Raw genomic sequence first — 27,315 nt, forward strand, 5'->3', positions numbered from 1 at the left:
GATCAATTTAGTAGCCGGTCGAAACCCGTGGAAGCAAGCAGATATGCTAAATGCAACCTTTGCAGCCTACGTTCGCCATCCACGTCATTTTTTTCGCAAAATACTTCCATGTATCTCAGAAGATCTTGAAGCGATACTCTTGCGCATCTTTTGCCTTAACCCTGCACTTCGCATATCGCTTCCTGAACTACGATTTCATATTTCAACATGTCCTTCTTTTGTAAAGCAGCCCTCCATTACAACAAAAAATACCATTTTACCATGTCATATCAAGCATAATTATCATAATTTTTTACATAAATCATTCGCACCTCAAATGTATTATTCTGAATCCATCACACAAACAGTTTTACAATACGCAGAAAATTATACTGACGATGAAGAAAGAAGCATTTACAACACGATTATACCCGAAAAGAGGCCATGCTACCCTCAATTCAACTATTATCACACCAACGATAAAACATATAACCCATCCCTTATTTCTTCAGATACAAGTTCTTCTATAGAAAGTACAAGCTATTGCTCTACTCCTGGTGATAGTATCAATTGTGGACAATTAGTTTTCTTTACTTAATTAGCTCCTCTTTGTTATACTTACTCGAAGAGGAATGAAAAATAAACTCTTTTCTTTTTTTTCATCTTCCAAAGATTTATCTTATGAAATTGATTTTCTTTTCTTTTTCTTTTTTTTTTTTTTTTTTTTTTGCCTTCACGGAGAAGAGGGATTGATAGATTGACGAGTTTCAAAGCATCAATCTAATTTATTCACAGATACTTTACTGTTTAATCTTCAGTTTGCATCAATTTAATAGCTATGAGCATAATATTTGCTCATCATGTACAGTTGAAGCCTTTCTATTATTTATTGGTGAGAGTGAAATAAACGTAATAGTTTGCTATCTTTGCAATAATGGTCCTAAAAGACATAGTTTATGCATTAAATAAATTATTTTATTGTACTTATATTGCATCCCTTATTATTACGATCAAATCTTTTGCGTGGAATAAGCTTTTTTATTTCCCTCTTTCTTATTGTATATAATTTTACTCCTTTTCTTTATACAAACCCTTCCTTTCTAAACTGGTTTTTTTTTGTAAAAAAAAAAAAAAAAGCCATGTTGCTGTGGCTGCTGTAGTTTGTACTTTTTTCGTTGTAAACAAGAAATCTCCCCTTTCATTTTCTTTAATAAACAAAATGAGTATTTGAACAGCTCCTGAAAAATTACACGCGACTTTATACTCTCCTCTTCCTTTCTCTCCTCTCTCTCTCTCTTTGTCTTTCTTTGGAAGATCATCTAACTAAGCTTTAAACCTTTTTTCCGTTTTGTAAAGCAATATATTATATACAAAGATGCATATTCCCCTCATCGGGGCAAATTTGTCTCCCTTTTTTGATGATCAACCAAACACATTTAAAGAAATAGTAAGCTGATTTTCAATGAAAAAAATAATATTATTTCGATTGCTCTTTAATACAAATTAGGACAACCATTTTTTTTTTCTTGTTGTACACAAATAAGATCTGATAAAAATAATTTATAGATTTACAGCTACACCTAAAAGGGGTATGCAAACTTCATTTCCATTTCTCTATTGTAATTAATAAACTGAATTGACGAAGATTTGAAATAAAAACAAAGTATAAATAATTTCTTGAGATCCCAGGTTTCTATCTCAGGAAAAAAGAAATTATTATATAAAAACAACTTGAATCTTTTTCATTGTTCATAGTCATAGTATAAAAAAATTCTATGTAATTGTGTTATATGTTTACTTAACTTTTATTTGTTTTAAGGATTATAAGCAAATCTCGGCCAATGTAACAAAGTTAAATTTAAATGAGAGGTGTGGTTTTAATAATAATATACATACAACAATAAAAAGACAATACCATTTAAGTCTATTCTTTATGGTTTATGCTCTAATGTAATGCTTATACAATGGGGATGTAAACATCAGTATTTTTGTAGGTATCGGGTGCTTACTTTTTGTTATTTCAAAACTATTGCTTGTAGATAGTAGTTTAACTTATACGGATGACCTATTTTGCTTTGTCTTTTAGATATAAAAACAAACGTCTGTATTGGATCTATTAAATTTAAAGCGTTATTTTATTATGAGGAGAGGAGTAATCAGAATAAAAATGCCCTAGTGTTCAAGGAAATATATTTATTGCTTTTAATAAAGCTTTTAATATGCTTTATAATGCAGTATTCAATCATAAATCTCTGAAGCATTTACTACTTTATCCCACCTAAAATATTTTCAGACTGATAGCTAGTTAAGCTATCTTTTCCAGATGTAGATTATATCAAATATAATAAAATAATATAGTATGCCAAAGCTTAAAATTAATGAATTGAAATCAATGAGTTCAAGGCTATTGTTTGTCTCGTTCATTTTGAAAGCCTAATCAGCTTTTAATCTGAATTCCAACAAAAGTAACCTCTTATAAAACAAATTTAAAGAAAACTAAACGCGTCTTGCACCATCTTTTACAACTACCATATTGAATCATGACTGATGGGGATACTATCAAGTCCTAACCCTTGATTTCATTTTGCTTCACCTACAACATCTACTGCTTTTGATCGTTATTTATAAATAAGTGTCTCTTATGAAACACTATATTAGCAATAAATTAGTTGTGATATTACTGTGCCTACGTAGCTTGACAATTTCCTATCGACCGTTCATCAGATGCAGCTGGCTATTCTTGTTGACAAGGATTGAATGTCTAGGATCATCTAGTACATGTAATTATGCATACATGATAAGATTGTCTTTAGGATAGCAAGAGAAACAGCTCCTAATTCTAACATCCCATATATGCTTACTATAGACTAGAACAACAAGAAATATAAATACTATATCTGAAATTCTTCATCACTACTTGAATTACTTGCTCGTGTATACTCTGACCCATAAATAAATGAATCTATAATGCTTCAAGCCCCTCAAAGATGTATATTCAAAAGCAATCCGGAGAACATGGACACCTTTAGATGACTTTTAAAAAAATTAAAAGTGGATGAGATATCATGCTTTACTTTTTTCTTAAAAATTCTGTGTGATATGTAATTTTGTCTTGTGTATGCCAACAAAGGGTAATATGGGAAAGTTTAAGAAAAGAATTATAGTATTTTATTAGTATATTGAAAAAATTAAAAGAAAATGCATATTAGAAACCATCTGGTTTTTGAACTGTTGTATCATAAGCTCTAATAATCTTTGTTTGGTCAGACTCGTTTTGCGAGAAAGCATAGCCTCGGTTACGCTTCAACCGCTGTATGCGACGAACTTTGTTGACTGCCTGTCTAAAGCGATCCATACGGGGCCTATAGTCTGGTAAATTATATTTTTGAATCTCTTGTATACGATGATATGGCATTGGCCGCATAACTCTTTGTCCACTAGATTGTTGATCTGTTAGTATACCTATCTCAATGAGCTTACAACTTACTATTTCCATGCAAAATCACGCAGATTGCAAATAAAAGGAACAATGATCAAGAACAACCAAAAGTTGAGATTGCCCCATAACATTGGTACAATACCATAGTATTCAGGTAAAGAGTTTACGGATACCGCCGGAGCAATATAGCCAACAATAATGAGATACAGAAACCAAATGGCCATGGATCCGATCATTGCCATTGCTGTGTACTTTGTCCAGTAACTAATCAATAAAAAGTTTGTTAGTGGGGTTTACGGGAACCCTAAGTCATCAAGCAACGACTTACTCAATAATCAATGCTCCTTTCCACAGAATACAGCCCAATACGCTCGAAAACACGGCTGCACCTACCCACCACTGCCCACTTAGTAACCCATTACGAAACTCGCCTTCTGATTTAAAGGCTGCTACGCCCAAGAAAAACAAGACCTAAAAAAATAAAGAAAATTAGTTTTCTGTAATACAAATATAACTAAGAAAAGAAACGCTTACAAGAGAATGAAATGTGGCATTGGCGATCCATCCCCAGAACTTTTTTTGATTGAAAAATACATTTTTATGACCAAGTATATACATCGGGGGATATCTATCCAACATACGAGAGGACACTGTTTGATCAAAGACACCGATCACAATAGGTGGCAAAAAGGTGAAAAAGACATTGAAGCAAGACATGGTCCATGATTCATAGAGTGTTGAACCTGAGAATCCATTATAAAACGCATACTATAAAGAGAAATGATTACAACCTGCACAAGAAGTCAATCAATTTTTTCTGCCATACCCAAAACTGCGTCAAATAAAGCGTTACATTCTTGTAAAAATAGTAAAAGATCATTTTACTCATACGCTGGTAAGCCCATGCACCGTGTATCAACAATAGTCGTTGCAGAAATCTAAACTGTGAAATAGAAAAATCTGCGCTTCGAGCAGCCTGGAGACCTTCCACGCCACTAATGCCTACACCAACATGAGCAGCCTGGATCATAGACACATCATTGGCGCCATCACCAATGGCCAATAGAATAGAAGTATCATACTTTTTAACGCACTTTACAACAAGGGCTTTTTGAAGGGGCGATACACGGCAACATACCACAGCTTTACAAAGAACGGCAAGATCAAAGAATATTTTTTCAATGTCCTTTTCAAGAGCAAAAGTCAAAGCTTTCCCGTCAATGATCAATGCAAGAGGCTACAAGGAATATTATTTTTAGCTCTTTAGAACACACTCATTCCCTTACCTCCAATTCCTCTCCTCGTGTCATGAGCTCGCTCACATCTCTTAGTTTCTTTTCTAAAAAGGCTTTTGTATCCCAATGGCTATCTTCATTGCAAACGATTAAGCTCATATCTTCATTTAACAGTTTGCAAGAATATCCAATGTTGATTGCTGTTTCCTGTCTATCCCCAGTCAATACCCAGATATTGATTCCAGCCTCTTGAAGGGTATGAATCGTATCTGGTACACCATCTTGAAGCCTGTCCTCGATCGCGGTCGCGCCAAGCAAGAATAGCTCCCGTTCGATTAGTTCTGCTGCTTTATCAAGCGCTTCAGCACGGTTGACGATGGTTGTTGATGCAGCTTCGTAAACTTGCGACCAGTGTGCATACTCATCCTCTGGTATTTCACGCATGGCGATACACAAGGTACGAAGACCTTCTGAAGCACAGTCTTCTAAATGCATCAGGGTCGGTTCCACATATGGATTCTCTTTGGCTAAACGTTCGAGGATCACTGTGTCCGCACCTTTACAGTATAACTTGATCTTATTGTCGGGTCCTCGGATCACGGCTGACATACGCTTTCTTGATGAGTTAAATTCACAGATGTTCAGCACTTGATACTCCAACTCTTGGCCCCGAATAGTGCAAGTAACCGAATTAGGTCGACGGGTGTGGAATTGGTAGTCTAGGGAGGCTGCTCCCTTGACAAGGGCGCCTTCATCCGGAGAAGAGGCCTGATAAACGATTTTCTCGTGAACTTTTTCTGGAATGACTGTATGACAGACAGCCAATAAAGTCAAAAATTCGTTGATTACATTGGCGGTAGAGTGTGTGCTGAGATGCTGCTTCAATTGATCAAAGGTATATTGTGCATTAGGATCTTGTACGTCATCACGAGCGCGTCTATCAGGATCGACTTGGTCTGCATAGAATTGTCCAGCAATAGATGCCTGACGGAATTGCATTTCGTTACATGTCAAATTTTCAGTCTTGTCTGAAAACACAAATTTGACTTGCCCTAATTCTTCGATTAGACTGCTACTGCGCGCAGCGGCAGGTGTGTTTGTTTTATCATAGTACAGCTCAAGATCGTTTTCGATCAAATAAGATAAAGCAAACTTGACAATTTCCATTGTTACCATTAAACTAACGAGAATATAAAGTAAGAACGAGAATCACATGTTGTACTCTTAAAAACATTACCTGATAGGAATAAAAGCACTAAATAAGATCAAATAAGTCAAAATATCATAGCCAAATTCTTGACCGTGGCTCCAGGAGTGAAGGGGCAAGTAGGCTGCTTGTGAACCTTTATACATGGAGAATAAAACGCCGCCAATAGCACCTGCAAGACTCATACCAAGTAATATCCAAAAGAGGTACATGATGTTTCGGTTCGTGATTCGGGTGATATTGGATACCTTTGAAGGCTTTCTGCTTGAATTTAGCATCAGCTTAGTTTCATGACCGGTGAAGATGACAATACCATAAACCCACGATGTATTACGAAGTTGAGCACCTCTGAGGAGCAGTTGATTAATATCCAATGGAGCTTCACGAGGAGGATCCATGTATGAATGAATAGAGAGCGTACCTTCATAATTATAGAGACGATTATTTGGCTGTTCAGATTTAATAACACCCTGCAATTTCATCATATCGTTTACGGTCACATTATTGGATGTTTGAGGTAGGGCCTGTTTGATTTTTAAATTGACTTCGCCATCCAAATTGCTTGTTTCGATATAACACAAACCATCTGGTTCACTACTACTGATCAAGATGAGGTCCGCAGGGAAATTATCTCCACTTTCTATACGTATTATATCACCCACTTTCACATCTTTCCATGACTTTGTTTCGAGAGAAAAGTTATTCAACACTTTACACTTTTTTGAATTCAGCTCAGCATCAGATCTGTGTACTCCCCAATCTTCAACCACCTCTTTCACTGCAGTGATGAGCAAAACGATGACTAAAGGCACTAGTGTAGTCCATCTTGATGTAGGAGAAACATCAGGTATTTGCTAAGGAAAGATATCAATAAAAGAAAAGAGAGAGAGAGAATGTGCTGTGTTGTTTTACCTGAATACAAGATATGAACAAGAAGAAAATATTGGCATATTTTGAAAATTCTTCATATAAAAATTTTGGTAGAAAAGTAATCAAATTGTATTTTCCAGTTGTTACACTATTATGCAGAAACCTTTGTTCGTCGTTCTCTATGGGATTGTTGATGTGAATGATTCGAATGCCACCAGAAGAAACGGGTGCCGAACGTCCCTGTAGTTTTCCTTCGATCCATTCCCGCCAACTCTGTTTTCTTTTTGGGGGTAATTGCAAATTGGCTCGTGCGTAAGGTGAGGTGCTTGCGCCATTTTCCATTGTATGCAATTGTGTTGTATCATTATCCTCAACTATGGAGTTTTCAGCTAAATCTATCACACAATAAGTTTTATCGGTGGACTAAACTTCTCTGAAACTTACCTTTTGTATTACTTTTACTTTCATTTATTAACAAGGCAAGTTGCGGCGGTGGATTGATTGTTTCAGGTTTAGAGTAGGACTGAGTTGAAGAGGTAGCAGAAGGGGAAGGTTCCTTTTGTAAGTCGATAAAGTCATTTGGATTGTAATGCTGAGAAAAAGTCTGGGCATTAGCTTCTTCCGAGGTAACAAATGGATTAAAAGGTGAGTGACTATTACTAAAAGGAGACTGCTCTTCTGTCCAAGGGGACGGTTCTGGGGATGTATCCTCAAAAGGATTATTTTTCTTATTATGGTTGCTATCGTTAGCCGCCATTATTTTTTTGTTTTATTCTCTGTTATCCTTTAATGAGAAACAATGCAAATGTAACAAAAAAAAAAGAAAAAAGAAAAGAAAAAAGAAAAAGCATAAATGATAATGCCGAAAAAGAAAAAAAAAAAAAAAAAATAAGGCGGAAATTTTTTATCCGCCTTAAATCATTAATCCACCATCTATAGTCAGCACCTGACCATGAATATAATCAGACTCTGCTATAAATTGTGCTGCTAATGCTACATCTTCTACTTTTCCAAAGCGATGTAAAGCGATATTAGATAGTATTTTTGATCTTTTATCATTGTCTATAGTTGATGTCATATCTGTGTCAATAAATCCAGGTGCTATTGCGTTCACTCTGATTTGTAAAGGTCCTAATTCTTTTGCAAGTGATTTGGTGAACCCAACCAGACCTGCTTTGGAAGCACTATAAGCTGTTTGTCCTACATTCCCTTCTAAACCAATAACACTGGATATATTGATAATACATCCACCTTTTCTCTTTCTGATCATTGATTTAGCCACATGCTGTGTCAATCTCATTGTGCCCAATAAGTTTGTATTCATTATGTCATCCAAGTCTTCATTTTTTAACTGTACAAATAAGCTATCCCTTGAAATTCCAGCTGCATTAATCAAGTAGTCAACTTGTTGGCCTTTTAGCGTATCCTAAGATGTGTTGTGAATACAAGCAAAGGTATACAAGCTATGACCTTTTTTTACTTTTAAAACTTCATCTATTTCACTTCTATTCGAAATATTTAATACAACACCTTGGTGAGACTGATTAACAAAGTTTGTTTGAAAAAATTCTTGTGTTGATCTCACTCGGTCAAAATCACGACCAACAAGTATGGTATTTGCTCCTTGACGAGCAAAAGCTTCAGCGATACAGTGACCAATGCCTCGTGTTGCTCCTGTAATGAACGCTGTCTTTTGTGCAAATCGCATTTCTTTCTTGGGTGATAAAAAAGAAAGAAAAAAAAAACAATTAAAGCAAAGTCACAAAGTTACTATTACTTTTCACTTCTCACTGAGAAAGGTGACAGTAGGATATCATTTTAATGAGCTAGTTCAAATCTATTCTATGTGTATCTTGAAGGCGAAAAAAAAATAATATCTTTTCCAACAAGATTGTTATAAAATAAAGCCAAATTAGTTGGGCAATTTCAAAACTTTTCTCAAATGTTTATGTTGATAGAAGATCAGCTCATGAAAATTGTTATCAAATTGCCAACAAAGAAATATAGAGCATTATGGCGGTTAACCACTACAGAGAGTAATGTCTGAATAAAGCAATGACCTGATATTTAAGCAGTTCCCTAAAATGACTAATGTAACAATAAGCAGTGGATCAGGTAAAAAAAAAAAAAAAAAAAAAAAAAAAAAAAAAAAAAATTGGTTGAAATAGTTGTAGATAAACCTTGTGTTATGTCATATTTAGCGGCGACATATGCGGTTTAAAGTTTCTTTTTAACTGATAACAAAAAGAACTTAATTTCTATCAGCTTTATTTTTGTAAAGAGTATTATTATTTATGTGGTTTTGACTACAAAAAAACTTTGTTTTTATACAACAGTTGTACATAGAATAAATATGATTTGCACTCAAAATGAGCCCCTTTTTTTCCTGCATATTTTTATATTACTTTTTTATGAAAACTCAAAAGAGAAATAATAGCAGAGAAAGAGAAAGAAAGAAAGAGAAAGAAAGAGAAAGAGAGAAAGGGAGAGAAAGAAAGAGAGGATGAAATAATGCAAAAATCGAGTTTATATGTAAAGGTACACACGTGATGGCACCATGAAACAGAAAAAAAAAATGTTTTCTTATTTTTCATTTCTTTCACTTTTCTTTTTCTTTTTCTTTATTTATTTCGTTTGTTGTACGCAATGTCTGGAATCTTTCAACGGTTAATAGATTGGTTAAGAAGCTTGTTTTTTAAAGTAAAAAGAATATATCAAAGAAAGAGAAAGCTGTGTTGATAACCCTTTTTTATTAGACTGAAATGGAGTTAACTTTGGTTGGGCTTCAAAATAGCGGGAAAACAACGCTTGTGAATGTTATAGCAGTAAGTTTTAGTTTTCTTTTTATTAGAGAAAATCATGCGATTGATTATATATTGTGTGATAGTCTGGACAGTTTATAGAAGATGCTATACCAACAGTTGGTTTTAATATGCGTAAAGTAACAAAAGGTAACGTTACAATGAAGTTGTGGGATATTGGAGGACAACCACGTTTCAGAAGTATGTGGGAGAGATATTGTCGTGGAGTGAATGCTATAGTGTAAAGATATAAAGAAAGATATGAATATTATACTTTAGAATTTATTAACAAAATAAAAAGATTTGTAGTTGACGCCGCGGATCGTGACAAATTAGAAGCAGCAAATACAGAATTAAAAAACTTGTTAGACAAACCACAGTTGGCAAATATCCCTGTACTTGTATTAGGAAACAAGAATGATTTACCAGAGGCATTAACCGCAGAAGAACTAGTAGAAGCACTGTAAGTTTTATTGATTTATTTATTTATTTAGCTAATTAAATTTTATAGACACCTTAAATCTATTATAAATCGTGAAGTATCTTGTTATTCTATTTCAGCAAAGAATCAAGTAAACATCGATATCACTTTACAATGGCTTATAAAAGCAGGCAAAGGGCATAAATAACTTATTGTTATCATTCAACTACATATACCATCCTTATTATCCCCTTTTCTCTTCTTTGTAAATCAAAATATTGGCCGTTGGAATTTTGATTGGGCGATTGAAATCCCCCCTTCCAAATAAAATCCTTTGGCCTAATCCCTCCTCCCCTTTAGTCCAGGTTTTTTTTTTTTTTTTTTTTTTTTTTTTTTTTTTTTTTTTTTTTTTTTTTTTTTTTTTTTTGTTTGCAAAGAAAGCCAAGTAACTGTCAGCATAACAATAATATTTGCTAGAAAGAGTTTGAATATATAAAAGAACAGAAAACACAAGTGACATGACACGTTATAATGTTCTTTGTGCCCATATGAATAAGTGATTAATTAAAGTAGGTCTTTAGTGAATCATTTCTAGCCTCCCAATTTGTTTTGTTTTATTTTAGTTGTGCTTTTTCTCTGAAATATCTTTCCTACAAAAATCTTATTCATAAACAGAATAATGTGTAGTAGTTGAAAGACCTAGGATATAAGACTTGCGGATCAAAAAAAAAAAAAAAAAAAAAAAAAAGGTTTTATTTTTAAATAGAATACATGGTGAATTTTAGGCCTTTTTTTTTTTTTCTTTTTATTTTTAATTATAAACTACATGTTTACACAAAATTATCCATTTTGGGCGTTTGAAGAGACAGATTTAGAGTAAAAAAAAAAGTTGATTGCAATTGACCCATGTTGTTGCCTAATCTTATTTATGTAGTAACAAGGATTTATATTTACCTTCGGGTACACCATTAAATATTTTAAACACAAGACGACATTATGATCTATTAAGAACTAGACACAATAGACAAAAGCAAAGACTGAGTTTTCAGCAAACAAAAGAGCTATGGAACTATGAAGAACAATTCAGAGCTATTCATGAGAATTCTTTTGTTCAACCTAATGTCACAGTTTGTGAAGAAATAAGTGGACAACAGTTTTTAGTTGGGAATAGAACTAAAATCAGCGAACTATTTACAATAAATACAACATACGAGCCTGAAAGATCTACTGATCCTAAAGACGCTATCCCAGAAGATAGATCAACTGAGAAAAAACACGATTCTTTAGTCATTCTAAGAGTAAATCTTTATTTTGTAACCAAAAGTGATTTGAGCTTATTTTTTTATTATTATTATTATTATTAATAGAAAAAGTTCACTAAAGGCTTTGATGAAATTCTGCAAAGACATCAACAACAATATGAAGAACTGATCAAATGTCAAAAAGAAGAGCTTTCAGTATTTTCTGCAACTGTTATAGAAGACAAATCCTCTCCAACTCCTCCAACAAGCAAGACTTCAACTATAGTGAATAAAGACGCAACAAAAGGCGCTCATCGGCAAGGAAAACAAAGGGAACCAGATGAAAATAAACCATTCTCGAAAAGGGCAAAATTAGATGTAAAAACAGCTCCAAAAAAGTCATACCCACCTCAGCAACCAGCTATTCCTATACCTAGACAAGGAGCGTCACCTATTATCATGCCAACTTCATCAGCAGTTAGTAAAGCATCACCTTCTTTGCCATCCAATAGGAATGCCCCACCTACTGTAGCAGCATCATCATCCTTTACGAATCAAAAAGTTCCACCTACTGTAGCATCAACATCTTCTTCACATATTCCACCGGTAGTAAAAGAAGGAGCATCAACACCATTATTCAACGCAAATTCGAAAAGCAAAAATAGAGTAGTCTCATTGATTGATAAAGGAACATTACGTATTATCAAAAACCGCGTCATTATTTGTGATCAAAATGGAATATCAACCGCCTATGGTGACCCAAAGGATTATGACGACGCTATTAATGGATCTAAAACACGACCTGATAATCCAGTTTATAAACGAATTATGAAAGGTGTAGATCACTTATTCTATAAAACAGAAACCGGTCATGTCGTGACGATCGGGCCCGTGTCTAAAATACAGCCGCTAATACATAAATTCTTTTTATCAATGTAAATTGTTATATTTAATATATCAAAGTCTCGTAAAAAAAAGTAATAAACGATTTAATAACATTAAGAAAAAGCATTCGTATGAATTAAACAGTAAATGCGAACCATGTTTTTAAGAAATAACCATTTGCGCATTTTGAACGCATTGGGCAGCTTTGCTTTCAGCTTGTCGAGCTAAAGGTATATTCTTTTCATCGAATGCTTCAGATATAGCAGGAAATACTTGACCAGAATAACCAGTCCATAATCCAGGGGCATAAACAACATGCTTAAACCATTCACGACCCTTGATTCCTTCTGGATCAATAAAACTTCGCTCAAATTGAGTTAATCTTTGATTCATTTTTTCAACGCGCTTTGCCCATCTAGGTGCCAATTTCTTATCATCATCCTGGTTGAATGCCTTCAATTTTTCATTGATTTGCTCCAAACTGGTCTCAAAACTAGTAGCCAATTTGACCAAATTGTGAACAGACTTTTTGAGGGTAGGGAATGAATGAGGCGATGCATAAGAGTGCAATTTGTGAACATATTTTTGAAGTTCCTGAGAATAGTCTAAAGGATGAATAGGCAAAATAAGATCATCAGCTAAACGTAACGTCAATAAACCCCAGATCTTTGTCATGGCTACATGATATTCAAAAGTAGGATCAGCGAATTTTTCCATATAATGAAAGCTACCAGGAAGAGATAAATATTTTTTTTTTCATAGAAATTAGATTTGCATTGTTTTACCTGTCATAAACACTGTGATATACACCATAGTTTCCTTCAAAGCCTAAATGAATGGCTGCAATACCAGCATGATCCAAAAAGGCAGTGAAGTCAGAGCCAGATCCAAGCACATCAATTACAGGCTTTTCTGTAGGAACACTCACAGCATTTGATCTTTCAAGCCAGGCATCATACACCGACTTTCCTGTGTGTGGATCATTGATCATACCGGTTACTTCATACAAGATTTTATTCAAAGAAGGCGAGGCAGCAGCAGAGAAGTGAGGACCTGCAACAGCAACATCACAGTTAATGTAAACAGCAGCTTCCTCTTTGAGCCAACCAATGTTGTCCTCGACCCACTCGGTTGAACCAACCAAACCATACTCTTCTGCATCCCATGAAGCCAAAATGATCGTACGTCTAGGTCTCCATCCTGTTTGTAACATTTGGCCTAAAACTCTGGCAATTTCAAGCTAAGGCAAGTTGTTAGAATAAATCTCTTTTTCTTTCAGGGGAACATTTACCAAGGTAGCAGATCCCGAAGAAGGATCTACTGCACCAGCAACCCATGCGTCACGGTGATTACCAATAATAATAGAACGGTGTGGTTCGACAGAGCCCTCAATACGGCCTAATACGTTCCAAATTGGCGTCACATTATATTTCACAATGTTTTCCATCTCAATCATTCCTTCACTTGGCCCACTGTAATATCGGACATCGTCTAGTCCTCCAGCCCAATCAAACTCACCAAACACACCGTGGCCCTCGGTGGCTTTGAGAAGAGGTAAAGCATCCTCCCACGATAAAGGCAAAGATGGAATACCAGGTAGACTGTTTACTTCCTCTTGAGGGATACGTGTAGCATTTTTGGTGGCAGGATAACCGGGCGTTAAAGGATCACCAGTCCCCAAGGATATGTAAGAAACTGAACCACGCTGAACAGAGCTTGGCGCTCGCCAAGGGCCATTTGGGTATGATTCTGCAGGTTGGCCTTCATTCTCTTTATTCAATGGCCCATCATCAATAGGGTCACTATAAATCAATACACCTACACATCCATATTTTTCAGCTGCTCTTATTTTCAATCCGCGTACGTTGAATCCGTATCTGACGAGTGCAATACTTCCATTCACTTGTACGCCCTGATCCACTAAAAATTGAAAGTCCTCCAGACGTCCATAATTCGCATAGATAACAGGGCCTTTTGCTGTTCCATTTTTAGAATATCCTACCAATTTTGGATGAGCACTCGCCCTGCCTATATTCTGACTCAAATATCTTACCATGAAACAATGGCACAATATCTGGATTTTCAGTGGTAGGGTCTTCATCAATTCTGTCTTCTCTCAGTTTAGCCTCGTACCGAAGTTCTTCGGGACCAGAGACAATAGCCAGTCGACGAGAAACAGGGTAGTTCAGCAAGGGATAGTATGTCTCGATTTTTGCACCAGGAATACCAAACTCATTGAATTTCTGTCGTGTCCATTCTGCTTGGCGTTTATCCGACATTGTCCCAGCAACATGAGGCTCTGATGTATAATTTTTCAAGTAGCTCTTGAGTCTTTTAGAAGAAGGTAAATCAAGCATCATTCTTTCAGCATTTGATAATCTTCTTGTTGGTGTATCTTTTAATGTATTTCATTAAAAACATTTATGTTGTCTAAGCATCTATTATTTACCTGCACTATCAGCACTACTTATTATCACTATAAGCAATACGACAACTACAATAAGAGAACCAGCTATAAGCAAAATAGTTTTCAAGGGGCTAGGTTTGGGTGGTTCCAAAGTCATTGTGCGTCTGTTGAGCAGAGGTGCAGTTTCTGATGTAGGCCTGCTTACATTAGACCACCATTTTCTAATTTTCTTAAAAAAGCTGTCTTTAGCTTCTCTTCCTTGTTGGCCGTCTACCTCGTTCTCATTCCTTTCTTCAGGAATAGACGAATATCCTTCAGTTTGCGCCATAAGTGAAAAAAAAGAGAAAGTGGAATACAAAAATGCTGATTTTTTATGTCAACTTTTTTGTAATCCCCGATAGTTCGGATTGTCTGTGCACTAATGTAAAGTATTCCCGTGAATTTTTTAAATCCATGTAAAGATGATACTTTACTAAGCTGATGTCAAGTATCATGAGTAATAATACGGCAGTACGTTGCATAAGAAAGAGCAAAAGTAGATAAAAGCTAATTTGTTTTTTCTTATACATTCATGAAAAAAGTTACACATCATCTTCATTTGATATCAATTAGGAGACAAAGTCGCAGTGATTTATGGTTGAAGGAGATACCATGAAGAAGACTTAATAACATTTAACTGGATTTAAGCAACTCCATGACGCAAAAACCTAATAAATTTAGTGGGACTCTACTATTAATAATGTAGAATTCCAGAAGTGGCGAGCAGTCATATGTTTGCATTTTTACCAAACTACAAATATATAACTTTTTTTCTTTTTTGTTTTCTACAAGAACTAAACAAAAAACCAAAATATAATATTTAGAGACTTTTCACATCGTTTACATTGCGATAAAACATCTATTGGGGGGTTTTTTTTACTCGTGTTATTGCCGTACACACTCAAAAATCTAACATTTTTGCGATATTTCGCTTTGTTTTTTAGTATTCGATCGTAATCATTATTAAACTGAAACTCTTTTATAACTTTTTTTATCATGTATTTATCAAAGTTGGATGTATCCACATATGTCTTTCTTATTATTTTTCACACTCTATCTGTATATAATACACGCATCGAATCTTTTTTATGGCCAAGTTTAATAATTCTACTTGTTAAATTCTGCAAAGGAAGATATAATGCCTATGCTGCTTTTAACTATTATACACCTTCAATTTTACAGTCTTGGACATCCTGTTTCTTCTCTCCACTTGAGTTTTTGTGATGCGATATATGGATTCTTCTACCAAGTCAGGGCGGTGGCAATCCAACCAAGCAGATTAAAAACTTTGTTTATCATATGTGGTTCATTGATCTCCTAGAACATAAGATGACAATCGCAACACACTGGCTTCATTATTTTTCTGAACCAATATAGCACAGCATTTTCTGCAATAGGTAAAAAAAAAAAAAAAAAAAAAAAAAAAAAAAAAAAAAAAAAAAAAAAAAAACTGTTATGCTTCAAGTCTGGGATCACAAATCATCAGAGTTAATAGAGTTTGATAAAGGCCATATCTTACTCGAGTCCTAATCACTCACATTATGCTCTCCATATTGTTATATACTACACAAGTGAAAAGTGAGCGCAATTAAAAGCTAAATACATTTGGTATTTTAATCTGAAATTCTATTGTTTTTTATATGGATGAAAATTTTAATGTTCGTTAAAACTCCAAACAGAACAAGGAATAATAAGGATGTAAGCTTATGAAACAGTGAATTATCACGAAAATACAAAAAAACATTAACATAGAGAACTGTACACAGATCTTTTCTGTAGATCTTTCTGGATTTGATAGATGGCAATCTCATCCAAGGCAGGTGTTGTATAATGGTAAAATAAATTAAGAAAAAGGTAAAAACAAAGTTCAAGAAACAGCTGGAGTACTTTGTAAGACTGATCTTTATCTCTGTTTAAGTTAAAGTAAAAATTATTCTAATTGAGTTCAGATATTTATATCTTGTTGAGTGAGCGGCTTGATATCTTCTACAATAAGAGTTCTTCAAATATTAGAGCACTTTATTAAGTGTCTTCTATAATTATGATTGTGAAAACCTTTCATTTGTTCTTTTGTATGTCTGTCATAGATTATGCTTTTTATTCTGGGAATTCCCCACTGATTTGAATAACGTTATTTTACGCGTTATTTCAATTATGTGAAAGATTAGCAATATTCCTGACACTGGATTGGATTTTGTTATTTTAGTTGATACTTCTTCTTATCAAAGAACTCTCATTAATACAATACATATTCTACAAGAATATGGTTAATTGGAATTGATTGTATAATCTTATTTGAATAAACTTATATTTTATTTTAATTATGATCTTGTATGAAGACTTATATTTATTAATGTCAACTACAATCAGTTACTGTCCTACATCACCCACATTTCCCGTAATTGCATTTAAAATACAAATTTCAACTTCATTTTCCTTCCACATGTACAAGTCCATTGAAAATATAGTCAGCAATCCCTACGAAGGATTGAGTAAGCGCTCGAGCTAAAGGGGATTGAATCAAATTGCTTAATGCTCCTTATTCTTTTCCATTTCTCGCTCATCTTTTAATACTATGTATTCGACCGAAACTATAAACCAGACCTTATTTTAATTTTGTAAATAAAGAAATTAACATGAAGTATAAGCTGTTAATGGAGCCGCAGATCGATATACAACAATTACATTGCGAGCAAAGATAACCCGCAGTTGATGCTGTCATGAAGAAAATAATGCATAACTTCAAGCGGATATCATTATGATAATTTATTTAAAAATTTATTTTTATAACGATCTCTGTACTGATCGTGGTCTACAATCAAACTTGTTGATCATGCTTTGATTTTGAATCAACAGCTTCGTTTCAAAAACTTCCACTTCAGATGTGACAGGAAGCCTATCAATTATTATTTTTGCGATCTTCCTTTGCTTGCTAAAATAGATTAATGAGGTGTCAATCGATCTAGTATTTATTTGTTATATACCTGAGGAAATTTTTCAAGTCGGTAACATTGATGGATAAGCCTGCATAATCTAAGGCGACCAATATTACTTCTTTTTCTGTGCAATTTAAGAACTCAATTAAATCTAAAATATGTCGAAAATTGCAACAAACTACTGAAGATATCTGAAAGCAATGCTATTTTTAAAGTGTACATATCATCAGAAACAGGTTCAATGGAGTATACTTCATTCATGAATGCTAAGACTTGAGCTTTTGTTTCTAAGCGATTTAAATTACAAATTAATAATGTTGTCACAATTAAAAACCCAAAACATACCAAGCTTTGCTCTTGAATTATTTTGAACGCTTTCTTTTGGCGCTTCTTCTGGGGAATATTCCTTAAACAAAAATGAATTGCTATATATTCTTGTTTTCAATGCAAGTACGGGAACTGTAGGATCAGTCAAATAGCATACAGTGCACCACAAAACCCTTCAAGTGTTTTGGTTTTTTTCGCTTTTTGCTTGTCACCAAGTACTGAGTATTTCAGTTGGTAGCATGCCATAACTCATTTGAAAGCTACGGTGACAGGGTATTTGGATAATGATTAAGCTAAAAAATATAAAAAAACTAAAAAGCAACAAAGCATTAAAAAGTTGCATTTTTGTGACGTTTGTGATGACTTACGCATTCCTTTATTTTGGCCCCTCAAATGACGAAAGCAATTAATTATTTAGGCTTCTTTGAGTCCTCATTCTTCTAGAGTTATCAGCAGAGTCTAATTATTTGTCTTATTTAAGTTTTTTATAGACGTTGTCGAGAATGTCATAGTCGCTGATTGCAGTAATGCTTCTTTTGAGATGTCGAAAAGAATCTAACTCTAGTCGAATGTTTCTCTTCAAAATAGAACGTTCAACATCTTGAGAAGAAACACTATCAAAAATATTATTATTGACACTAGTATTAGCAAGAACTGGAATGGATGCTTGGAAGAGCAATGCTTCCATTCTTGAGAGAACCTCAACTTCAATATTGATGTATCTTTTCAATAAATACATATGCTTGCATAAGGCCGAGTTAAACTTGAAACAACAACAGGAGTACATCTATTCGTTCTTTCATTGTTGGCAAGCGTGATAAGTGATGCATAACTTGGGCTAAGGTTCTTGCAAACAAAAAAAAAAGGAAACTTGGAGTAAAAAGCCAATATGGCTCAGTGGTTAAGTTGTAGTATGCAAGCTGGGACAGGTGTGAGTACTCTTTTAAAAAAAAAAAGAAAATCTTCGATTGAAGCATCAAAAATCGCCCTTTGAGTACAAAAAAAAACTACTTACGAAGAAAAAAACACCTCCCTTTATAACTATTCAGGCTTTATTTCTCAACTTTCAATGTAAAAGCACTCATTGGCGTTGGGACTATTGTATTTTCAACTATTACGATTAAACAATAGTTTTATTTAAAGACACCATAAGTGCCCAAGCCAGATCAAATGAGAAGTAAAAGAAACTAAAAAAAAATCTCTTATGGAAGCAAGGGCAAAAAGCGAAAAAAAAAGGTGAATGTGTAAGGAGAGAATGACGTGTCATAGAGATCAGTGTGAGCTCTGAGGCAATCAATCCAAGAATCGTTTTCCGGGAAAGAGTGGAGGTGAGGAAGGCGATTTTTGATCGAGCTCAAAACTCAACAAGCCAATAAAATGATCTCATTTTAGGAGTTCAAAATTCTCATGTTATCAAAACCTGTATTTCTTGGGTCGGCGCGAGTTTTCCCCTTGTTTGACTGTGAAATATGAATTTCTTAAAGAGTGCAGGTCGTTCAGCTCGTTTTGCTCAAAGAAGAGCTAATTTGAGTCACTTTAAAAGCTCTCAACGATATCGTTTATACTCTTCTTCAGCAACACCTATCAAACAAGAGGGCAGCAATGTTCCTTGGGTTATTGGTTCACTTTTCGTGTTTGGTCCTCTTTTGTTCAAGTTGACATCTCCTCCTCCACCAAAGAAGAAGCAGGTTATTGAACACACCCCTGTTCCTGTAAACAAAGAAGAACCTGAGGCTGTTGTAGAAGAACAATCTGTCAAGAAGATTTCTAAACCTTATGTTCTTGTTGGTGCTGGTACAGCTTCATTTGCTGCTGCTCAAGCTATTAAAGAAAAGGATCCCGAAGCTAATGTAAAAAATACTTGAATTGACTTTTTTTTTTTCGTAATTAATGTATCTTGTTTAGGTTATTATTATCGGAGAAGAAGATTACGCTCCTTACATGCGGTAAAATAAAATAAGAGATGTCATGTTGCAAGAAAACTTAGATAATATATAGACCACCTTTATCAAAAGAACTTTGGTTCTCCGAAGACGCATCTGTTGGAGAGACTTTAGCTTTCAAAGATGTAAGAGGTTCACTAAAAAATAATAACCAAACTAACTCTACGTACCTTTAGTGGCAAGGAACTGAAAGAAAGTATGTATGATAATAACAATGGAAAACGAAGTAACTAATTATTATAAAGCGCCATATATCAAGATGTATCAGAGTATGAAGTGATTAAGACTGCTGAAGGATCCGATCTGGAAAGTAAAAAGATTAAACTCTTGCTCAACAAACGCGTTACCAAGTTAAATGTTGAAGATCATTCCGTCATGTTGGATGATGGTAGTGTTATCTACTACAACAAGGTAAATTTGCATGCTTTTTTTTTCTTTTTTGATAAACTAATATGTGAATAGGTCTTGCTTGCTACAGGAGGTGAACCCAAGAAATTACCTCAACAAGATGAAAACAATGAAAACATTACCACTTTCCGCACTATTGAAGATTTTAAAAAGCTAGAGAAACTTGCCAAGAAGGATGCTCATATCGCTGTTATTGGTGGCGGCTTTTTGGGATCTGAACTTGCTGTTGCTCTTGCTCATCGTGGTATGTATAGATATCAAAAATGATATTCAGCCTAACAATTTTATAGCCAAGACTGAAAACTTGAAGGTGACTCAAATCTTTCCTGAAGGTAAATGATATAATGGTACAAGAAATATTGTTCTAATGATGATTCTAAAGATGGCAACATGGCCAATGTTTTCCCTGGATACTTGACCAAGTGGACCACTAGCCGTGTTCGTAAATGTAAGTCATAACAAGAACGTGTTGACTTGATCGCTGTATTAACTTTGGACACCAATTTAGTGGGCGTCGAAATAAAGGAAAAATCAGCTGTAAAGGCCGTCTTTACTGATAAAGAGACTGGAAAGACTACACTGGAATTAGAAAATGGTGATTCCTTGTCTGTGGATCATGTTGTGGTAGCCATCGGTATTGAACCTCGTGTTGATTTAGCAAAGCAAGCAGGATTGGAAATTGATGAAAAGCGATCTGGTGTCGTTGTCAATGCTGAATTAGAGGCTCGTCGCGATGTCTATGCTGCTGGCGATATGGTCTCGTTCCATGATGTTCAATTAGGTCGTCGTCGTATTGAACACCACGATCAGTAAGTGTAGTATCATTTATTGTAGGATTGATACTTAGTTTTTGTAGTGCTGTGTTGAGTGGGCGCCATGCTGGTGAAAACATGGTTGGTGAATCTCGTGCCTATAAGCATCAATCCATGTTTTGGTCTGACTTGGGACCCGAAATTGGTAAGTAAATAAATGGGTATATATATATGATTTCTCCTTGCAAATAATAAATGTACATCAGGTTATGAGGCTGTTGGCCTTATCGATTCTCAATTATCCACTGTAAGCATCTGGGCAAAGGCCACTGCTCAAGATACACCTGCTGCTGCTTCAGGTAGTGAAGCCGATAGTCCTCGTTCCGCCCCTGGTGAAGAACAAACCGCTGCTGCTGTCTCAACGCAATCTATTTCTGAAACTGTCAAAGCAAAGAATCCTTTCCAAGATGAAAAGGTAAAGTACATATTTTTCTCAGAGTAACAGTGAAGTTGATATTTGTGTTTATAGTTTGGCAAGGGTCTTGTTTTCTATGTTAGAGATAAAAAGATCGTAGGTCTTGTCTTATTTAATGTATTTGGTAAAGTTCAAGAAGCCCGTAATATTATCAATGGTGGATACACATCTGACAAGATTGATGGCTTGGTCAAAAAGTATGAAATAACACGTTACTGTTTGTATTTTTATTAACTTTATATGTTTATAGGTTTGATCTCTATGCCGATTCTCATTAAATAATGTCTGGATAAACAATAAAAATAGAATTCTCTGAAAGCTTACATTAAACTAAATGGCCGGCTCATCATTGTTCCTGATTCAGTTTCCGAAAATCATCATCGCGTCGTAATGTTGACCTTACAGTCTGAGCCCCTTTTTTTTTCATACATATTTTGATATGAGTAATCTTCAGCAATTAGTAAAAGAAAAGTTTAAAGCTGCCAAGGAAAGCAATGCTCTCTTTTCTTTTGAAACAACTGAAATAGAAAAAGAAAGTAATGGTATAAATGTAAATAAATACAAACGTGTTTTATTTGTGTGCCTCATTATTATGTAAGTTTCAAATTACTTTAGCTCCTGCCCTTGCAAAAAAGCCTCAAGGGGACGACAATAAGGAAAAAACAAGTCCTTTTATAAACCCTAATCCTGATTTGCTTGTCAAGGAATTGGATGAGCATTTGCTCTTGTTGAACAAGTTTGCTGTTATTCCTAATCATATGCTTGTTGTCACTAAGGGTAAGTGTTTTTTTTATGTATGTTGGAGTTGAAACTAAACTATTTTTTGAATAGAGCAAAAGAGTCAGACTGAACCTCCTTTTCCCAATGATCTGTATGAAGCATTTAAAATCATAAAAGAGTTTGGTTCTTCTCAACCACTTCTTGCGTTTTATAACTGTGGTGATAACTCAGGTGCAAGGTGCGTGAACACGTTTTATTTATTGAGCAAGAGTTACTAAGCGTGTTATTGTTATTAGTCAAGCACATAAACACATACAGATCATTCCTTTAAAAACAGATGGTAGTGTTCAGCCACCTATTAAGAAGGCCTATGACGAAATTCATGACCGTCATGTTGGTAAGTCTATTGCAAGATAAAGTCAGAAGATATTAAAGAAAAAGTAGGCCAAATTTATGCTATTAACAAGCTTCCATTTGTGCATGTCATTATGCAGCTCGATACAAATATTATCCGTGCAGCCTCTAGAAAGGAAGATTTGACAGACTACTTGAGCCAAATGTTTTTTGGCTTATTGGATGCCATGTTTCAACAGTTGCGTGAAAATTCTGATGAATTTACGACCTCTTACAATTTTTTGATGACTGAGGAATTTATGATGTTGATTCCTCGTCAAAAGGAGAAGGCTATTTTTAGATACAAAGATGAAGAGATGGATCTTTCACTGAATTCACTTGCATTTGCTGGTATGATGTTGTGTAAGAGAGAAGAACAGTTGGAAGCCTTGAAAGAGAATGATATAATGGATTTACTTTCACAAGTGGGTATAAAGTGGAATGAAAATCAAAAGCTTGATGCTGAAAGACAAATGGCTTCAGAGGCACATTTGGCATAGAAATAAAATAAATGTATACAGTATGCGCATATATTTTTTATATATAACAAGGAGGGGTGTTATTATTGTTCTTCTTCTTCAACTTCTGATTGTATTCTACTGGTACTGGTACTTGCTGAACCTAATCTTTTTCTGTTTCTGTATTTCCATAATTTATCTACAACATCTTCTGCACCAAATACGCCACTAAAACCTCGAATGAAATCATGACTTTTATCTTCCCAATGCAAGACAGTATCATTAATAGCAGTCTTGAGTGTTTGTCTTAAATCTTCGATATGCTTCTTTGTCTTGATCTTTCTTTCCTTTAAAAATGAAATATTCAACTCCTTGGCACTTACACCTCTTTCAAGGTTTCTACGAAGATAAGCATCATAATCGCGTACAATACGTGTAATCAAATCTGAAGTGGATATGCCATCTGTACGTTCTGTGGGGAAGAATCTGCCTTGTTCCTTAACAAAGGCATAGACGTCACCAGATTCATTGCTTTGGTAAGGTTCAGCATCATGTGCAACATAATCAATCTTGTGGTGATCAAGGAATTCTTGGTCAACTATCCAAGGTGCATCGGGTATGACTTGATCTACCCATTTGCAGTGCCTGACAGCTTCGTATCTTTCAATGTCTGTCATCACTGTCTTTCCTTTACGTTTATGAGTTTCAATATCATTGCATACTATAGAAGCATATTTAATAGGATTGAAGCCAATACTATCTACAGGGTACCTCCAACTAAGAGATATACATTAGGAAATGCCTTCTTTGCTTGTTCAAGTGCTTTTGCATGTCCAAAATGAAATAAATCATAAATTCCATCGCAATAGATACGTACAGGTCTATCAACAGGTGGCTATGTTATGGTTACTACTTTAGAATGATACAATAGTCTTATTTATCTTACAGGATTAATTTTAAATCCATACTGTTCCTCAATACCTGGTGGTAAGCAAGCTATATTACTCTCATTTTCTTCTTCACTTGTAAATAAGTTGGTATCCATTGGACGTGATTTTTTTGTTGGTGGTGGTATATCTTCTACAGTTAAAGTATCAATGTTATCTTCGTCTAACAGAAAAGTTATTAAAGGAAAAAGATGTGTCTGATGATAAGTTGTACCAGAAGCATCACGAGAAGTAGTTTGATCCTCTATTTCTCTTGCCAACTTCTTTACTTCTCTTTTTCTTTTATTCATTTTTAAATAGAAAAGAAATGATAAAAATAAAAAATAAAAAAAAAAAGTGCAGCCCTTTTTTTCTTTCTTTTGTTCTACATAAATAACAACTCCGCCTACTTTTTATTAAGAGATTGTCTGATTGGATGGTCTTCAGATAATGTGGTTTCTAACGTGTAATGCAGCTGGTGAATATAGTCAATGGTTGCTTGAAGTACATTCAGCTTATGTATAGGTTGTTGTGTAATAAATGGTGAGTTACATGTAGGTACTAGTGATTTTAGTGCTTCTATTTTATCATTCATTCTTTCTCTTCTCTTCTTTTCAATCGCAGAATGTGAAAGCTTTCTTTTATTTATTTTTCTGTTATTATCATCCATTATTATTGATCCTTCTTCTTCTTCTTGTTGTGGTACATAAAAACGAATGATAGGTGATTCTTGTTGCTCTTTCATTGATAAGAATTTATTTATTTTATTTTTTTAAAAAAAAAAAGATAAACAAGGAGAAGCAAGGTTTTTTTATAAATGTATGAGAGAGGAGGCATGATAGATTTTTAATGTTTTATTGGATAATGCGTAGAGTGTATTACACAAAAAGGTATAATGATTAGGGCCTGCCCCAAATACGAGTTCTACCTCTTCTGTCTGTTGTCATCATATAATCTTCTGTGAATTGAACAGAGACACAAGGATCAGCATGTATAGTGATCATGGTTGTAGGCTGAAGTAAAGCTGCATAATTCTTTTTAACAGGTGGATGTAATACAGGTAATCTTTGTTCATCCATTAATAAAACTGCTCCGTCATCTTCATTTTTAGTTGCCTTCTTTTTTCTAAAATTTTTACTGAAACCACCATTAGATGATGAGGTCGAATTGAGTGTATCTGTTGAAGAAGAAAATCCTCTAAATAATTTATGGCTTTTTAAAGATCGCTTTCTTTCTACTTGTTCAGTGGAAGCAGAAAATGAAGGTAGATTGGGTGGTGCTTGTAGAGGTAGAGGGGGTGGAGTTGGCCATTTAGTAGAAGATGAACAGATAGGAGAGATACCTCTGGACTAGACATATACATTAGAAAGCCATTCTTCAAGAACAAAAGAACTTACATGTTTAGGCTTCTGTAGTGCACTTAATGAAAAGTCCCATAAAACCAAATTACAATCTTCGCTTACACTTGCAAATCGATATGTTTGCTCATCACAGTTCCAAGGGTCGAATGCTACACCTGTAATCCATGATTTATGTCCTTGACAACGAGCAACCATCTTTCTTTCAGTAAATGACCAAATAGTCACTAAATCATCTTGGCCACCCGTCTATGGTATTGTTATGATGATGTTATATACAATATAAATAATGTACTCACCACTATATAATGACCATCTGGACTCCAATCAACACAGACTAATTTACCATAGTAACTTGAAAATATATCGGTCAATCTCTCATTTCTATAATCAATAATTCTTAATTGTCCATCAGAGCCAGTTAATGCCAAATGAATTCCATCTGGACTGAATGAAAAGTCTATCATTTATTTTATTAATAAAACGATAGTAATGGATTCATAAAGCAAAATATTACCTGTTAAGCCTTCTTTACTTACTTTCCAATAAGAAATTGGATTATATTTAGAGCTTTTATGTGGTCTGGTAGCATAGAATCTATTCATTCAACTAAGTAAAAGCAAATGATACAATCCATAAAATACTCACTGTGATTCGGTCCATGAAGTTGGTTCTGGAATAACAAATGCTTGATCATCACGCTCTTTACCCATAATCATAACTGACCCATCTTTAAATGCTGCAATAAACAACTCATCCGATCCAGGTATCCATTTGATCATGCTGACAGCAGATGAAATCATACTTCCCTACTAATGATGAGTGTATGCCATGAATAAGAATAAATCGTGATTACCCCTTTGTTTAATCGAACATATTTACAACTAATAGGATCATACCAAACAATATCGCCTGTTGAGAACCCAATGATAATATCTAAATGATCATCACATCGCGTACTTTCATTAATGTCATGACATAATGGATATGACTTTGAGAATACAATTCTTGACAGTGGATCCTAATACTTTGTGAGCAAACTTAATCAGCAAGGGTACCATATCAGTTTACCTTGGATTTATTATCCATCCAAATAAAACTAGATCCAATATTATAAAACAAGTAATAATCTTCATCTGTCTTGGCAGATAATATTTTTTGTAGATTTTCATGTATTAAAAATCTTAATACAAATGTAGACTTGGTCTTTGATAAATAGTTTTTTGGTTTACTTGTCATACTGCTACTATGGTTATTGTTATTACTAATGCTATTGCTGAAAATATGGTTACTACGACCAATGGATGTCGATAGTTGTTGTTGTGATCCGTTTAGTGTGAGTGTATTGTTGCTTATACTATTTGATCTATTAAACAAGGAAGAAATGGATCCCCCGTTGGATACACTGTTATTCGGTGTCTCTTGATCGATTGTATTACTCAACTCTTGTGATGAGCTCATCATAAAAGAACCAGGTACAAACTGCTGCTGCATGGGTGTTTGAGGAAAAGAGGGTGAAAAGGGTGCGTATGAATTGTTCTTTTGGGAAGGCGTTATTATTGTCAATCCGGGGCTTACAGAAGAAATAGAGGATCGATTACGAACATGCTTCCGTGAAGCATTAGGAATAGGTATCACAGGTGTCATAGATAATCCAAAATGATGATTACTGCTTCCAGTACTACTACTGTAAGATGACTCTATATCCTCTTCTTCATCCGTTGTCTCTGGGCGTCGCTTTTCTCGTACAATAGAAGAACGGGTGCCAGTGGCAAATTGAGGTGCAATTGTTTCATGAAATGTTTCGTGTAACAACGGATAAACTCCGTCCGGTGTATGTAATTCATTACAGCTGAATTCCTTATTGCTTGGTGGAAAATGAACGACTACCTTTGTCACTGTATTTGAAGTGTTTCGGTTCACATTAGATTGTAAGCTTGAAGCTGCGAGTGTCTAATAATAATTATAAATATAATGCTTTTCTACATATTTTATATTTCATTACTGATTGGAAATAGCCGTCCATTAGTTGCCTCTTTTTTTTTTTTGTATAAATGGATTTCACACGCTAATTATTTTTCTATACAAATTATTT

General features: G+C 34.6%; 10 protein-coding genes across 10 annotated transcripts; 3 read left to right on the plus strand and 7 right to left on the minus strand.

Moving 5' to 3' along the window:
* Positions 1-3,465: 3,465 nt before the first annotated feature.
* RO3G_09847 (uncharacterized protein) lies at positions 3,466-7,072 on the minus strand (the record flags this gene model as incomplete). The annotated part of the gene is made up of 7 exons (XM_067664432.1): positions 3,466-3,682; positions 3,747-3,889; positions 3,953-4,161; positions 4,304-4,655; positions 4,705-5,833; positions 5,891-6,714; positions 6,773-7,072. The coding sequence occupies 7 exons, from the start codon at positions 7,070-7,072 to the stop codon at positions 3,466-3,468; spliced, it is 3,174 nt and encodes a 1,057-aa protein (XP_067520533.1).
* Positions 7,073-9,376: 2,304 nt separating this feature from the next.
* On the plus strand, positions 9,377-10,160 carry RO3G_09848 (ADP-ribosylation factor-like protein 8B; the record flags this gene model as incomplete). Its single annotated transcript, XM_067664433.1, has 5 exons — positions 9,377-9,430; positions 9,487-9,555; positions 9,618-9,772; positions 9,833-9,994; positions 10,043-10,160. 5 exons carry the CDS (start codon positions 9,377-9,379, stop codon positions 10,158-10,160), a joined length of 558 nt encoding a protein of 185 aa, XP_067520534.1.
* A 1,587-nt stretch (positions 10,161-11,747) lies between these two features.
* On the minus strand, positions 11,748-11,912 carry RO3G_09849 (uncharacterized protein; the record flags this gene model as incomplete). Its single annotated transcript, XM_067664434.1, has 1 exon — positions 11,748-11,912. One exon carries the CDS (start codon positions 11,910-11,912, stop codon positions 11,748-11,750), a length of 165 nt encoding a protein of 54 aa, XP_067520535.1.
* A 328-nt stretch (positions 11,913-12,240) lies between these two features.
* Positions 12,241-14,357, minus strand: RO3G_09850 (uncharacterized protein; the record flags this gene model as incomplete). The annotated part of the gene is made up of 4 exons (XM_067664435.1): positions 12,241-12,805; positions 12,864-13,318; positions 13,370-14,076; positions 14,132-14,357. The coding sequence occupies 4 exons, from the start codon at positions 14,355-14,357 to the stop codon at positions 12,241-12,243; spliced, it is 1,953 nt and encodes a 650-aa protein (XP_067520536.1).
* Positions 14,358-17,308: 2,951 nt separating this feature from the next.
* On the minus strand, positions 17,309-18,033 carry RO3G_09851 (uncharacterized protein; the record flags this gene model as incomplete). Its single annotated transcript, XM_067664436.1, has 4 exons — positions 17,309-17,420; positions 17,509-17,611; positions 17,806-17,885; positions 17,945-18,033. 4 exons carry the CDS (start codon positions 18,031-18,033, stop codon positions 17,309-17,311), a joined length of 384 nt encoding a protein of 127 aa, XP_067520537.1.
* Positions 18,034-19,256: 1,223 nt separating this feature from the next.
* RO3G_09852 (uncharacterized protein) lies at positions 19,257-21,643 on the plus strand (the record flags this gene model as incomplete). Its single annotated transcript, XM_067664437.1, has 13 exons — positions 19,257-19,637; positions 19,693-19,733; positions 19,786-19,855; positions 19,907-19,926; positions 19,976-20,141; positions 20,193-20,382; positions 20,429-20,470; positions 20,521-20,586; positions 20,647-20,947; positions 20,995-21,095; positions 21,157-21,365; positions 21,420-21,562; positions 21,616-21,643. 13 exons carry the CDS (start codon positions 19,257-19,259, stop codon positions 21,641-21,643), a joined length of 1,758 nt encoding a protein of 585 aa, XP_067520538.1.
* Positions 21,644-22,123: 480 nt separating this feature from the next.
* Positions 22,124-22,502, plus strand: RO3G_09853 (uncharacterized protein; the record flags this gene model as incomplete). Its single annotated transcript, XM_067664438.1, has 3 exons — positions 22,124-22,142; positions 22,197-22,323; positions 22,382-22,502. 3 exons carry the CDS (start codon positions 22,124-22,126, stop codon positions 22,500-22,502), a joined length of 267 nt encoding a protein of 88 aa, XP_067520539.1.
* Positions 22,503-23,040: 538 nt separating this feature from the next.
* On the minus strand, positions 23,041-24,173 carry RO3G_09854 (uncharacterized protein; the record flags this gene model as incomplete). The annotated part of the gene is made up of 3 exons (XM_067664439.1): positions 23,041-23,657; positions 23,708-23,831; positions 23,883-24,173. 3 exons carry the CDS (start codon positions 24,171-24,173, stop codon positions 23,041-23,043), a joined length of 1,032 nt encoding a protein of 343 aa, XP_067520540.1.
* A 588-nt stretch (positions 24,174-24,761) lies between these two features.
* RO3G_09855 (uncharacterized protein) lies at positions 24,762-26,002 on the minus strand (the record flags this gene model as incomplete). The annotated part of the gene is made up of 5 exons (XM_067664440.1): positions 24,762-25,211; positions 25,260-25,469; positions 25,520-25,680; positions 25,738-25,817; positions 25,869-26,002. 5 exons carry the CDS (start codon positions 26,000-26,002, stop codon positions 24,762-24,764), a joined length of 1,035 nt encoding a protein of 344 aa, XP_067520541.1.
* A 570-nt stretch (positions 26,003-26,572) lies between these two features.
* RO3G_09856 (uncharacterized protein) lies at positions 26,573-27,246 on the minus strand (the record flags this gene model as incomplete). The annotated part of the gene is made up of 3 exons (XM_067664441.1): positions 26,573-26,586; positions 26,660-27,173; positions 27,226-27,246. The coding sequence occupies 3 exons, from the start codon at positions 27,244-27,246 to the stop codon at positions 26,573-26,575; spliced, it is 549 nt and encodes a 182-aa protein (XP_067520542.1).
* Between the last annotated feature and the right edge of the window lie 69 nt (positions 27,247-27,315).

Source organism: Rhizopus delemar, genomic scaffold (assembly GCF_000149305.1).
Source record: "Rhizopus delemar RA 99-880 supercont3.7 genomic scaffold, whole genome shotgun sequence".
Taxonomy (NCBI): Eukaryota; Fungi; Mucoromycota; class Mucoromycetes; order Mucorales; family Rhizopodaceae; genus Rhizopus; species Rhizopus delemar.